The 14,833-nt window shown below is 47.7% G+C and overlaps 1 protein-coding gene across 1 annotated transcript in view; it reads right to left on the reverse strand.

Moving 5' to 3' along the window:
- Window positions 1–14,833, reverse strand: part of pdia5 (protein disulfide isomerase family A, member 5) — a 56,135-nt gene that overhangs the window by 7,709 nt on the left and 33,593 nt on the right. The window contains exons 11-14 of the mRNA XM_072397493.1: window positions 11,188–11,324; window positions 4,999–5,069; window positions 3,877–4,040; window positions 3,449–3,579 (exon numbers count right to left, since the gene is read on the reverse strand). Coding sequence (XP_072253594.1) covers window positions 3,449–3,579; window positions 3,877–4,040; window positions 4,999–5,069; window positions 11,188–11,324 — 503 coding nt within the window. The remainder of the gene's footprint in view (window positions 1–3,448; window positions 3,580–3,876; window positions 4,041–4,998; window positions 5,070–11,187; window positions 11,325–14,833) is intronic.

Here is a 14,833-nt window from a genome sequence, read left to right on the forward strand (position 1 = left end):
CTGGCAAAGTGAATAAATACTCATCGGTCCGTTCACTTTACGTTTTTTTGGCTTGGAGAGAGACACATTGAGGCTTGTTGTTTCGCTGTGGCCCGCCGACGGGACAATAGAAGCTAATGAGCAGCACTGTGTCTGAAAGAGGAGGAATGACACAGTAAGCCTGAGTCAGATCAAAGATCCAATATATCTGGAGGGATGTGTCACAGTAGCTCAAAGATATGTGACATTAGGACTTTTTTTTCACACACATCTCTGCACTAAAACTTTCAGGCGGGCCGGTGAATAGGCCTGTCACACAGTAAGTCTCCATCTTCACATCATTTTTATAGGAAGCTTGTTGACTTTTAGAAGGTGGAGGCAAGATGATCGATTATACACCGAGCTCAGCAGGAAGGATTACACCTATACATCAGTGAGAGGGGAGGATTTTCTGATTCCAGCAGCACATCACCAACACGATGACTTTCAACTGCATTTTCAATCAAAGTGCTGTTGTGACACATTTTCCTCCGCCTCCAGTTGCAGATTCTGTCGGCACGGCTCATTTGTGCTGTTCTTTTGTTGTTGATGTCATGAAGGTGGAAGAACTGCTAAACACCACTTGTAAAGATCAAAGGACAGTTTAGCTGGGGGGTGACGAGATGAAAGCTTTTATGTACAGAGTCAGAGTTCAATCAGGCTCCAACAAACAGCCATTCACAAACAATGTGTTTCCTATCGTTTCTGCAATGTTTCTCATGCAGCTTTCAAACTTATTCCCAACTGCAAACGCCACCGGTGAGCTCAGCAGTTACTGTCTGCTAAGCAAACCGGGTTTTTAATGAAAGCACTCACTTCAGGCTGAAGCTTCAGGAGGAGTTGGGTTTTGTTCGCCAGTTAACCGCAGCCCAAAAACACGTGACTAACCATTACAATGCAATAACTGAGCAGACGCTTCCATTCAAAGCGACTGAGGGGCAGAGGGGGAACTCAAAGAAAGCTGGGACTTCGTCCCCAACATGTTTATGTCCACAGGCATCGCATATCGCCTTACAGATAACCACCTCCAGTTCACTTCAACAGCATCTCTGCAGTCGTGTTCAGTCCTGCCTCACCTAGAGAGCATTCAGCACAGCTCAGAACATCATTTCTGCTGAAAATCCCTTTCAGCTAAAACATTAAGTGGCCTTTAAACATTCAAAGGTTCTGTCGCAATTATGAAACGTTGGCAAAAGCACAGCAGAGCCGAGAGGAATGTGATCACAGGTTACTTCTGCAGAAATGTGACTTTGCATTGAGAGACAAGCATAGAATTATATTTAGCTTTCATATTTCTCACATTATAGCTGTGGCCATTCTTCTGCCTGCTCCTTTTCCATCGTTCTCATCATTTCTGCTGTTAAATTAGAGCGAAAAGCTGACAGATTAACACGAAGCAACGTCCAGACAGATGTGCCATAACTGCATTCATCCCCATCTCTTGCTCCATCATGTCCTGACTGATGATCAGCTGACCTTCAAAGATCATGTTGCCTCTGTCGCTCCATTGCATTACTAAACATAAGAAAGATCAGACCATACCTAACCCAACACGACCCCAGCTCCTGGTGCAGGCCATGGTTCATCTCCTGCCTTGACTCGTTCTCCTAACTGGTCTCCAGCCTGTGCTGTGAAACCTCTGCAGATGGTCCAGAACATCCCCTCTGTTCATTGAGCTCCTCTGGCTGCCCTTAGCATCAGATTCAAGTCCCTGATGTTAGCTACAAAGAGCTTAATGGAACGGCTCCATCTACTTGAATGCTCTTGCAAAGGCTTCTGTCCCAACTGGGTCCCTCCGTTGGACCCAGGATTGTCGTCTAGCAGCTCCTACACCACGCCTAAGACAATCCAAACTCTGTTCATGTGTCGTCCCACGATGGTGGAATGACCTACCGAGCGCTACCAGAACAGGGGCGTCCCTGTCTATCTTCAAGAAGCTCCTGAAAACCCAGCTCTTCAGAGAGCATCTCCTACCCTGTACTTCCCTCTATGCCTGCACTCTATCTCTACACCTCTGACAGAGCCTGACTGGTGGCTTCCTTCTGCGTAGCTTATTGTTAGCTTTGATGTTAGCTTAATGCTATATCCTCATTTGTAAGTCGCTCTGGATAAAAGCGTCTGCTAAATGCAGAAACAGAACTCTACTGCTCATTAAACTGCAAGAGTGGAAAAAGTAAAGCTGCAGGAGCAGCTGCAGCAATGATTATAAAGTGTAAGTATTGTATTTTATTAAAAAACACAAACTAAATGAAGATTTTACAGAACTTAAGATGCACAGATTGTGATATTTTAGGCCGACACATAACAATGAAACAATATAAAGTGCTTCAGAAATAAATAAAAAACACAACAGTTAGTATCTTTGGTTTCAACCTGTTAAACTATCACCTGCTCAATGATTTCACTACTTGGCCAAACAAAATGTAAATAAATGAATAAATTAAGCTGCCACCTATTGGATATTTACTAAATCTGCAGCTGCAGGACAATCCCGTCAGTTTTGGGGTAAAATTAAACCCAACATCAGATAAACGTCGCCCACTGCCATTGGTTCATGTTGTCCTTTCAGCTGATTGGCCGACTGCATTCAACAAGCCGAGTATCGTGCACGATTGATATTAGGCCAATATATCGGTGCATCCCTATAAATAACATAAAGTTTGTCTGGATGAAGCCTTGAAGTCTGAGAAATCAGCTGCATCGTATCAAATGCTGGGATGGTAGGGCCCTTTTGTACATCTCTTTGTAGATGGTAGCACCAAAGGAGCAGAAAGAGGAGGCCTGACCGACGCACCTCGGCTGGCTTTGAAGCCCTCATCGGATACAAAGGGCGGAAAAAAGTGACGGGAGTGTGTGCGTTTGAGTGTATTCGTTCTCAGATTCCCTCTGACTCTGAATCAGACTCGTTTTTAAAGAAAAACTGAGATTATTCTTCTGTGTTGAAAGGTTTGACTTCAGTAAAATGTGCAGATAAATGACTGGAATAAATACAGGATTCTATTGGCGGTTCGCTTTGTAAGGACAGCCACTTCCTCGCAGCACATCTGTCCCCAAATATTCGATTTCTCAGGGTTTTAACACTATTTTCTCACAGCCTCAATACATCAGGTGGAGCAGCTCTTTAGTCTATTCTCAGTTATGTGAGTCATTCCCGAGTCTCCCTGAGGTTTAGGTGGGGTTCATATACGACGGCTGGTTACATACACATTGGTTCAGACCCAGGATGTGATCACGCTGCAGAGCAGAGCGGCGAACACACGCCGTTACAACAACCTCTCACACATTTCCTATTCCGATAAACCAGCCAGGCATGTGAAATTAAGCTGCCAATTATATACGAGTCCTTCAGGAGTCGTTCCAAAACTTCTGAAACCATTTTTTGCCGACAGGTATTAAGCAGAATTAATCTAAATAAATAAAAAGTTCTTACAGGGAGCGTAAAACATGACCAAAGCGTGTTTTTTCTTCTTCACGGCTTCTCTGAAATCCTCTGATCCAAGATGGCTGACGCTGGAGGGCTTGTCCTCCCATGACTGCTCTGGCGGTGGAGGGGCCTGAGGGCTGCGGGAATGTAAGAGAGTTACGTTTCCAAAGAAGCAAAAACACTGCTTTACAAAGAAAGAGCGCACATAGAGACAGATTTCATTTGATCCAGAAGTAAAATGTGTTTAGAAGCAAATATAAAAAGCATTCACATTATTTTTTGGCCTCTAACTGGGAGTAATGGTCTTAGAGGAGCCTGTTAGAACTGGACTGCAGGTCCATCAACACCCTTTTAAAGCCTACCCTGGAGCCTGTGTGAGTGTCTCTGTTAGACAGACACTAAGAATCGATTCCTCCCCGTCAGGCGTGACTCACTTGTGCATGAACTCGATTATCTTGTCTTTGCTTCGGAGATGCGGCAGCGTGTATTTCTCTTCACCCCTCTCAAAATACTTGACTGTGGGGAAACCGGAGATCTTGAAGTGATCCCCCACAGACTTGTGCACGGTGGTATCCACTGCTGCCAAGACTCCTGGACTCTGTGGGGAGGAGGCAAAAGCTGTGTTAACTCACTCCTAACTCAGTAAAATAAGGCAACAGCTCTAATTAGGAGCCATTTCATGCTCATATATTTTTTGAAAACTAAAAAAAGTGTCTGTTATTTACTGCTCAACACATTATTTATTACATCCTGTTCATTCCTTCAGCAGCTCAACGCTCAGTTTCAGCTCCTGTCGTCCATCTAAGCGGCCTAGTTTGCTCTGAATGGCCTCCTGATTGGTTAAAAATGGTGAAAGAGACCCACTCATTCGGTGTGAGGCGTGCAGAGCCTGCAGCTCCAACATAACAGACAATGCTGCTCCCACTCTTTAGTAATAAAACATAAGTGTGTTCAGTCAGAGGCTTCTTCAGCTCCACTGCAATAAAGAACACGACAGGAGGTCATAATACCTCACAGTATTCTTCGGTTCAGTTCAAGTACTTTAAACTGTTAAGTGGATTGACCTTGTTGCTATAAAAGACACTGAAGAGAACATCTGTGGGGAGAAAAATAAATGATATGCTGAATGTCGAAAGCTCAGGGTGAGAGCAGCCCCAGTCCATCCATATTCAACAACGCTCAGGCTTTTCCCAGTGACCTCCAGGTCCGGGCAGAGAGCCACGAGGACAAGGTCCAAGCATCGGTCGGTGGGATGCTCATGGATGAGATAACTGCCACAATCAACAGGCTGGAGTTTAACAGGATGGGAGTGTTGAGTTAGCGCCGAGGACAGACCGGTGGACAAGAGAGCCGAGGAACACACCCATCTAATTAGAAACATATCCAGAACTATGGGCCAGCTTTACCAGTTTCAGGCCAGAAGTGGGATTCTATGTGAATGGGGCCGAGCTGCACCGTGTAAGAGTGTGCGCTCACTGGCGTGTGACATGTGAAACACACGCCTGTGGACATGCATGTCGTAGGCATGTAAACACAAGCAAGGCTCGTAAACTTACATCTGCGCCCTTGTTGAGTATTTCAGCAGCTTCATCATACTCTGGCTTCATTTTCTTGCAGTGGCCACACCCTGAAGAACACAAAATGCACATTACAGCTGCACAGATGATGTTTTGAACTCAAAACTAGAACTTTTTCCCTGCAGTATCCCTGAAAATCCTTTGTACATGTTGGGAGATACACATGAACCGAGGCAAGACATTCCAACAATGAAGTGGATTAATTATACGCAGAAAAAAGGAGTGATACAACATGAAAGAAGCAGAAAGACCTAAAATATTTATCAGATGCAAATAAATGTAACAAAGCAAACGGACCGATGCTGCTGAGAGAGTAAAGTCAGAGTTAAAAAAACATATACGCAGATCAGTGAGAGTCAGTCATTAGTTTGAGAAAAACAAAATTGAGAATATACAGACCAAGCCGTAATCATGCACCGCTGAAGAGGCGCGACCTAAAAAAACCAACTTGAAGAAGTTTAATGGTGTATTCTCTGCACAGCATCACAGCCTCTAAGCTGTCTGCTTGAATCAGCTTCTAAACAGCTGCGATTCTTCGGCGTCTTGCTGCTTCTCACTGGTTTGTCAGAGGGTTCGCTGCTGCCGTGCTGTGCAGGAGCCTCGTGTTCACGAGGTGAGTGAAGGTCTTCCTCATTATTCACGACATGCTTGTGCATCCGGCCTGTGTGAGATGAACGCCGTCGTATGCCATCAGAGCGGGAGAGTCGACAACAGCCATCTGCAGTTGACCACATGCAGCCCAAAGAACATGCAAAGGAAACTTAACGGTCTCAAACTGCAGCTTGAGAAGTCTACAGTCGGCCTGCCGTGGAGATACATGCATGCATGGAAGCAGGCAGCTGCCATGAGGGGAACTCTACGGTGTGATAATTAGCAAGTGTGGTCTGACCAATGCCGTGCAAAGCCTTCCTGAGGTCACAGTTAAGGGAAAATTCACTAAACATCGTCGTGTGACATCAGTTCCTTCCTGTGACCTTCCTGTGACCTTCAGTGAACATCGTCTCAACCTGATAATATAAAAATTGGCTGCACGCGGTCGGAGGAACCCGATAGATGCTATAAGCATGAATTTAGCAGGAGGGTGTTGCTGACAGACTGAGTCAGAGCGGTTACATGATTAATGGCTAAATTACAATAAGATTGAGTTATTCAGCTCATGGAGACACCTTAATCTAATCGATAACTCGATCCAAACGTGCACTGAAGTGCACGTAGACGACAGTGGATCGGATCGGGCGTTCTGTGCATGCTCCAGATTCTTCACCCTGAAGTGGAAGGAGACGATATTCCTGTTGTTGTCGTCAGAAAGAAAGAAACAACGCGATGGAGAACGCGCCGTTGTGCATCTCTGTTCCATAACCAGCTCATCACAGATGGAGAGGGACGCAGCTTCATCTCGCTCTGCGTTCGCCATCTTTCTGAATGCCTGAGTTTGTTGTTGTTGGTGGTGAAGACGTCAACAGGAAGTGGCTCTATTAGCGATAGCTGAAATGGGGACAGCGCCACCTATCGTACCGGGGTATGACATGCTTTGTGCCAGTGATTCCATTCATTCACCACCATATATCCAAGGATAATTACCCTCAGATAAGGAGCAGAACCCAACTGTAGCTGTAATCCAGTTAATCTCATCATGTGGACCCTCTGAGTGAGACTTCGTGGGACTGGGTGAGGAGAACCGTTAGGATGCAGAGCAAGAAAAGATACCCGAGGTGTGGAGCGGTTTAGGCCTGAGCAGTACGGTTTAAACTGATAGCACCGCTCCGATGTTCACAGGAAAACTAAATTACTACTGTCACATTCTCTGTATGGCTATGAGAAGTATGAGAGTCTGGCACGCCTGCTCCAGTTAGTGTCATCGGTGGGACTAACGCCAGCATCTTGTTTGGTATCATCAAACTGCTGGCAGGGTGACACCTGAGACCTTGAGCAGCTCCAGTCTCCTCTCCAGGCGTTTTCACAAACATTCACATGTTGGATCTTGTGACCAAAACTTGCTTATTCAAGCAAGTAAACAACTCCCAGCTGAGCACGGCCTATATGAGCCAGGTGGTCAGGTGAGTCAGGGACACAAAGGCAACCTTCACGTCCTGAGGTCGATACTCCCCAGCGACTAGCTTAGAACTGAAGGAGGTGAGAGGTGAAACATCTTCAGGAAGCGAAAAAATATTCAAGCTCTGAGGATCACCGTGACGGGGATTAGCACATTAGCACGGTTACGCGTCTGTGCAGATCTAAGGTCGTGTTAAATTTAGACAGATGCACGGGTCTGTGGGTGAAAATGAATATCCATCTCAATGAAAACTGGTTTGACTCTTGGCTATTTCCCAATTCATCTCCATTTCACCAGCCCTTTCATTTAAAAAGCACCCGTTTATTTATTTTTTAATAAATCTGCTTGATCTTGGTGTGCTTAATACTACATGAACAGCGAGTGACTCATTTTATAAAATATACCCAACATTAAACACCGTATTTGTGCAGTTTGATAGGGATGAGCAGTGTGCCGGGAGGATGGATTAAAGAAACCTGGTGCTTTTCCAAACCTGCTAAATTGCCCTTGTCATAACAGTTCAGGAATTCCTTTCTTCAATATATACAATGAGGAACTGGTGCCGGTTATAAATCAAGTGTAATAAGCCTCATGGGAAATAAGAGCGGCTCTAACCGAGTCAGTGGGGTGTGTGTGATCGTGCAGGTTGTGCCGAGGCTTATCGGTGACGGAGAGGACCTCGTCTGACCCTTCAAAGTGAAGAGCAGAAGAGAAAACCAAATGTTCGTCCTGCGCTCTGCGTCAGCCCAGTTCTGCATTCAGAGTAAGTGGTGCATGAGGAGCATGGTCAGTGTGAGAGTGTGGGGGGGAGGGGGAGGCTCACAGGACAACACACACATTTCTAATTCAGACTTAATGTGGGGGAGAAGTGATGCTGGCTGCCCACCACCTCAGCTGTGGTAAAAATGGATACATTACAGAGGAGTTGCCTCTTCTTTACAGGGAATTTCAGGCGTTGGGGTGTCGGAAGATCATCTGCATCCACTGCAGCAGTAAACTGAGCTTCACTGGAGCTACTTGCTAAGTGAGCAGTCAGGACAAATGGTGTCCTGGTGTTACAGATGAAGCTCAAGCTCAGACATCACTCCCATCTCCACTGAAACAACATTCTCATCCTCAAATACGCTGCTGAGCCTGTGGAAGAGCATGGCCAGAGAGGGACTTTCGTTCTGGCTCTGGATAGCATCAGGCTCACTTTGGGAAACAGAGCATTCATTTGAAGAGTTTGCCGCCGTAAGAAGCTGCAGGGAAAACTTCCCGCTGCGCTGTCCAGAGGACAGTGAGAACAGACAGAAATGCAAGCTGATTGTGTTGGTTGGGAGACGATTAATCTCACTCTGACAGCAGGGCCATTAAGAAGCTGCACTGAAGCAGCAAAGCAGGACATCTCTGTTTGTGCCTGCGTATGGGAGACAGCTATGTTGTGTAATTGTGTGCAATAAATGTTTTGCCGTGGTGTGAAATACGCCTTTGATGGGTCACGGGTAAACAGATATCTGTGTGTGGGTGAGCTGACAATATTTGATGCAGTTTGTTTCAGCCGACTGCCCTTGAAGTGAGCATTTTGATGACTAGCTGCCGTCCGCGGGGTGAGTAAAGTGCAGCAGAAGCATCTGTGAAGCTGTGACACCACAGCGGGAGGGAGAGGAGGAGCAGTGTGCTTCCAGCTCTGCTCACAAACTCACTCTCACCTTTTTATCTTGCATATTCAGGTTAGAAATGCTGGAAAAAGGTTACTGCATCACGGGGGGGGGGGAGTGCGAGCACTGAGAGTTTGTCAGCATAATTTCTCAGCCACTTAATTAAAACCACATAAAGGTGAACTGATAGTTAAATTAATATTCTGCACAGGAACCAGTCGTGGTTCTAGCTTTTATGGCAGTTTGGGTGCATCTCACCATCAGGGCTGTAGACTGACAACTCATTTAAGGAGAAAAAGTGAATAAATCTCATAACTTTTTAACTTATAAATTTGCTGCTCCTTCATTTTTTTTTCTTTAATGGTCAAACTTCGCTTAAAACAAAGCAGGAGCAAGAACTGGTGACTGTGTGCATGCAAGTGTGTGAATGAGAGACGTTGGACATAAGGAACTGAAAAATGTGGAGTGGGACCCAACCACCAGCATCCAGGTCAGTATGCAGCCTCCCGTCTGTTTTGCTTGTCATTTTGAACCATTGATGCATCATTCTGACCTTCCTGTGCCACTTAGGTCCCACATTTCTGGAATATTAAGGTTTCTTCACACTGCTTTCCATGTAAGAATGTATGTTCTGTTCGTGGTATGGTCCAAAGCTTGCAGGAGAACCATCCTGCTGACTCAACCGCAAACTTTTAACACTTGTAGAGCACAAATGAAGCATCAAGTCTAAACTAAGCAAGGACAGATGCACAATGGTAGCGCAGGTCTGCCAGCTGCTACTAAAAGGTCTGAAGAAGAGGTGTGATTGAAAAAAAAGTGAATCAGAATTACAGAAACTATAAGTTTTGTTCTTTCAAAGATCTCTGACCCACAGTGAGAGCAGATCTGACAGCTCAGACTGCTTTAATGGGGCCTACTTTTCTCTCTTTCTCTTTAGCCCGACACACCTATAAATACTGATGAATGGAACCTGTTTAATGTCAACTTTGTGCTACTGTGCAAATTATTTCTAATCTGTGCTAACCAACGACATTCATGCAGAAGGAGAATTTCATTTGTCCAAACCCCCCCAGAAAAGCCACCCTGGTGCCGACATGTACCACCAACCTACTGCTGCAGACCAAGCATGCCACCATATGGCCAATGGAGCTCCCCGAGAGCAGCAGGCTCCCCCAGCAAGACAATGCACCATATTGTGCTGCAAGAACAGCTTAAGGAACATGAAATATGACAGAGAGCTGACCTAAAAAACCCCGGCAGATCCCGGTCGAATAGAGAATCCACAAGAGGTCCACATGGTCTCCACCCTTCAACCCACAGGACCCAATAGTTCTGCAGCCCCAGAGGTCCAGTCTATTTGATGCATCGTTTTAAACCCCCGTGTTGAGTGGGTTTAAGTGAGCGTTTAACAGCATTTAAAAATAATTTTTAGCTATAAATAATAAGAAAGTCTGATGTATTTCAATTCATTCCTCCAGGATTGAGACTGAGATGAGCACAGAGGGGAAGGAAGCAGATGGTGCAACGGGTGGGGAGGTTAATACCAGGAGGAGGTGATGCAGGCAGCAGAGGTAAGTAAAAGACAGAAAAACACATCCAAAAATCATTGCAACACTTTAAAGATTGTTTCATTTGACAGAGAATGTTCTTACGCAATAAATAATTCAGAGCTTCGTGTCACATTCATCAACAATAAAGTCTCCCTCAGACATAAAGGAGGGCTTTGTTAAAGCAAAACAATCTGGATGTGGGAAAAAAAGCTGGCAGGTCTACAAAGTTCTGCGTAATAACAGAGGATGCGTGTGGCGTGTGAATAAAAACGGATTGTGCAAATGAAAAATGACGGACACGCTTACATGAACCATATGGCAACAATATGAGGTGTTCTTCACAAGCACGGAGCCGCGTGTGATAGATAGTGTGACAGATACCATTGTGAGCAGTAAAATGACTGCAGCCAGCTTGGCTTGGGCTTTGTTTTTCATTTCCAGTCTTTCTTTGGTTACTCTCCCCAACAGACTGTTAATACTGAGCATGACAGCGAAACTATGATGTTATCTGTGGGACTAAATAACAGTTGAACCCGAGGGAAAGTGGAAGCGAATGTTTTCCGTGGCAGGAAAGATCGAGAAGCTCCTCTGACACACTGCCGCACATGTTTTAAAGCAGAAAATATTCTCCTGATGGTGCAAAGAGGCCCGTTAAAGGACAAGAAGGTGAGAAAAGTGAACCGATGGTGCTTAAAATGTATTCATCCGTCCTCCTTTAACACAAAGCTCATCAGCGAGGAACGTGGTTGTACTTGCCTTTTCACGGCATCGTTTACATCATTTAGTGGCCTCAGCTCTGACCAAACAGCCTTTTAGTGAGTCCACTAAAGTTTCATTCTGAAACTTTGAGTTAAAATGTTTTGTTTTGGTCGATAAAACCGTAAATCAGGTCTCTTTTCAGTTTGGGCTGTTGGACATTACTCACAAGGGGCGTAGAACATGACCAGGACGGCAGGATGTTCCTCCAGGAAGCTGTCAAAGGAGTCGTCGGTCAGGTGGAAGACCGGGGAGTCCGACTCCGACCACGGCACCTCGGGAGTCTTCGGCTGGGGGGGCTGGGGGCTGAAAGCGGAAGGGAAGAGAGCAGGCTAATAAGTCATATGGAGGGAAAAAGTAAATCTAATCAGACACAGCTGTAGCTCGCACTCCACCCGTATGTCACCATGTGGACAGAAGAAGCCCCACCTCGATGACGGCTGCAGCGCCGCAAAGCCAAGGCCGAGTGGACAAAGACACAAACAAGAGGATAATCCTCACGCTTGCATACAAACGCGTAATCTTTTAGAAAAAAGCCAAAGTCACAGGAGGCGAGAAAGCTTTAAAAACACAGAACTGGGCAGCTGAAGCTCTAAGAAGTCCCATAAGGTTACGTCATCTGTCTGATTTAAATAACATATTTAAGTTCTAATCAATCATCAGTACAATGTTTAAGTGGCTTTAATCAAAGAAGGGTTTAATAATAACAGCTTCTTATATCATTTCCCTTTGGGATAAATAAAGTATTTTTCATTAAATGTGACGTTATTTCATTTAATTAATATCCGAAACCTTTTTTGCTAATGCGACAGGATAACGAACAAGAGTTAAATGAGCTCTCAATGCAGCGAGACAGACCGTAATTAGGTTGCAAAAAACAAACAGATCCATCAGCGAGAGAAAATGGGAACATTAGGAGCCGTTTGGTGCATCCTGAGAAAAAGAACAGATAGAAAAAGGCCTCGAACACGGATACCGGTTCACACATAATTATTCACCACAAAGTGCAAAGCATTCAGAAATAAAAAGGCCAAAACCATCTTAAAAAGCTCTAAAAAGGATGACTGCAAGAGACTAATCTAAGCAACAGGATGACTACAGTGAAAAAGGCCAAAGTTTGAATAATTCTCCATAAAATGAGTGAATTCGGCGTGATGGCAGGCGGCGACTCGGCTTCCAGTGTGACAAGTTAAATCAGCACTGACGTGTATGAAGATGCGCCGCCGACTCAGATTCAGCCAAACGTAACAGAACTTCAACACAACAGACTGAAGCAGCCTAAAGAAGAGGAACATCCTGCAACTGCCGGACCCCAAATCAGTCGAGAAGGAAAAGAAACGGACTCTAAAACTACCGCTGCAGTAAGAGTCTGTGGAAGCATCTCAGGGAGAAACCCACATTTCTTTGGTGGTGTTAATGGACTTCAGGCACATTTTATTTATGGTTATGTTCATTTGACTGGCCCACACTTATAGAGTGGTTATCTACCTGTTTGGGTCCAACAAAGGGCTTTAAAATGTGTTTTTCACCCATGAGGCCTTCTTATTCAGGGTCCTGCATCCTGCACCAGGACACTTTGACAGGGGGGGGGGACTGTGGATCGAACGAGATCCTTTTTTAAATCTATTTATTTGTGAACACGCTCAATTAAAGCAAAGAGCCTGCAGTGCAAACATAAACTCATCACATGTTGATGATATTACAGCTACAATCATTTTAAAAAAAGGAAAAATAATATGCATTAGTGTCTAGATCCCCTTAGACATAAGAGTTCCCTTTGTGACCCCTTTACTGCCGACCTCTCCTCGGTCCACTTCCTGTTTTGAATGTCTGGAGCACTTAAAGGTCACTATAAAGTGCTGTTTTATTCAACTTGGTGTACAATTCCTGCCAGAAAATGATTCATCCCAGAAAAACCAGCGGAATAAGTGAAACTGAGGTGGGAATTAAAGAAAAGACAGCTCCATCTCAACATGAGAGACACTCAATCAGGACTCTGGAGATGGAGTTGGGGGTGTGGGGGGGCATTCGAAGAGATAGAGAGCGAAACAAAACAAAGAAAAGCACAATAAACCATTTTGGAAAGTTTTTCAGGAGTGTTTTCATCAAAAATCCTTTTCAGCTTTTTCTCATCAGATGGAAGAAATCCTCCGACGTGACAAACTGTAAATGTGATGATGAGGCACAATGTGATCGAGGACGCTCCTCCATCTTCCCGCCACGTGGAACGCATTCATGTGCAAATGAAAAATCTACATTTAATGGTCCAGATGAGTCGGTTCGTGCCAGACGGCGATTTGGAAAACTCTGCTGAAACTACCATATCTTTACAATAGGAACAGATTTAACTGTGTTTAGGATCATCATTTGGTTAAAACATTTCCATTATTCTGTCAGTTCGACCGCCTTGTAACCTTTAAATTATAGTCCCGGGCCCTAAATAAGCAGAGAAGTAAAAGCCGAGGACTGAGAAGGGAGCTGTAAGGCTGCTGGGCTTAAAACAACCAAAAAGACTGTGGCTGGGGTACATCTTCTGCCGGTTTCCTAAGATATCCGTGGACGGGCCAGGGCCCCGTGGACGGGCCAGGGCCCCGTGGACGGGCCAGGGCCCCGTGGACGGCCTGAGCCCTGTGGACGAGCCTGAGCCCCTGTGGACGGGCCTGAGCCCCTGTGGACGGGCCAGGGCCCTGTGGACGGGCCTGAGCCCCTGTGGACGGGCCTGAGCCCCTGTGGACGGGCCAGGGCCCTGTGGACGGGCCAGGGCCCCGTGGACGGGCCTGAGCCCCGTGGACGGGCCAGGGCCCCGTGGACGGGCCAGGGCCCCGTGGACGGGCCAGGGCCCCGTGGACGGGCCAGGGCCCCGTGGACGGCCTGAGCCCCGTGGACGGGCCAGGGCCCCGTGGACGGGCCAGGGCCCCGTGGACGGGCCAGGGCCCCGTGGACGGGCCAGAGCCCCGTGGACGGGCCAGGGCCCCGTGGACGGCCTGAGCCCTGTGGACGAGCCCTGTGGACGGGCCTGAGCCCCTGTGGACGGGCCTGAGCCCCTGTGGACGGGCCAGAGCCCCGTGGACGGGCCAGGGCCCCGTGGACGGCCTGAGCCCTGTGGACGAGCCCTGTGGACGGGCCTGAGCCCCTGTGGACGGGCCTGAGCCCCTGTGGACGGGCCAGGGCCCCGTGGACGGGCCAGGGCCCCGTGGACGGGCCAGGGCCCCGTGGACGGCCTGAGCCCTGTGGACGAGCCCTGTGGACGGGCCTGAGCCCCTGTGGACGGGCCTGAGCCCCTGTGGACGGGCCAGAGCCCCGTGGACGGCCTGAGCCCCGTGGACGGGCCAGGGCCCCGTGGACGGGCCAGGGCCCCGTGGACGGGCCAGGGCCCCGTGGACGGGCCAGGGCCCCGTGGACGGCCTGAGCCCTGTGGACGAGCCCTGTGGACGGGCCTGAGCCCCTGTGGACGGGCCTGAGCCCCTGTGGACGGACCAGGGCCCTGTGGACGGGCCTGAGCCCCTGTGGACGGGCCTGAGCCCCTGTGGACGGGCCAGGGCCCTGTGGACGGGCCAGGGCCCTGTGGACGGGCCAGGGCCCCGTGGACGGCCTGAGCCCAGTGGACGAGCCCTGTGGACGGGCCTGAGCCCCTGTGGACGGGCCTGAGCCCCTGTGGACGGGCCTGAGCCCCTGTGGACGGACCAGGGCCCTGTGGACGGGCCTGAGCCCCTGTGGACGGGCCTGAGCCCCTGTGGACGGGCCCTGTGGACGGGCCTGAGCCCCTGTGGACGGGCCTGAGCCCCTGTGGACGGGCCAGAGCCCCGTGGACGGCC

This window comes from Leuresthes tenuis, unplaced genomic scaffold (assembly GCF_036924035.1).
Source record: "Leuresthes tenuis unplaced genomic scaffold, fLeuTen1.0.hap1 SCAF_12, whole genome shotgun sequence".
NCBI lineage: Eukaryota > Metazoa > Chordata > Actinopteri > Atheriniformes > Atherinopsidae > Leuresthes > Leuresthes tenuis.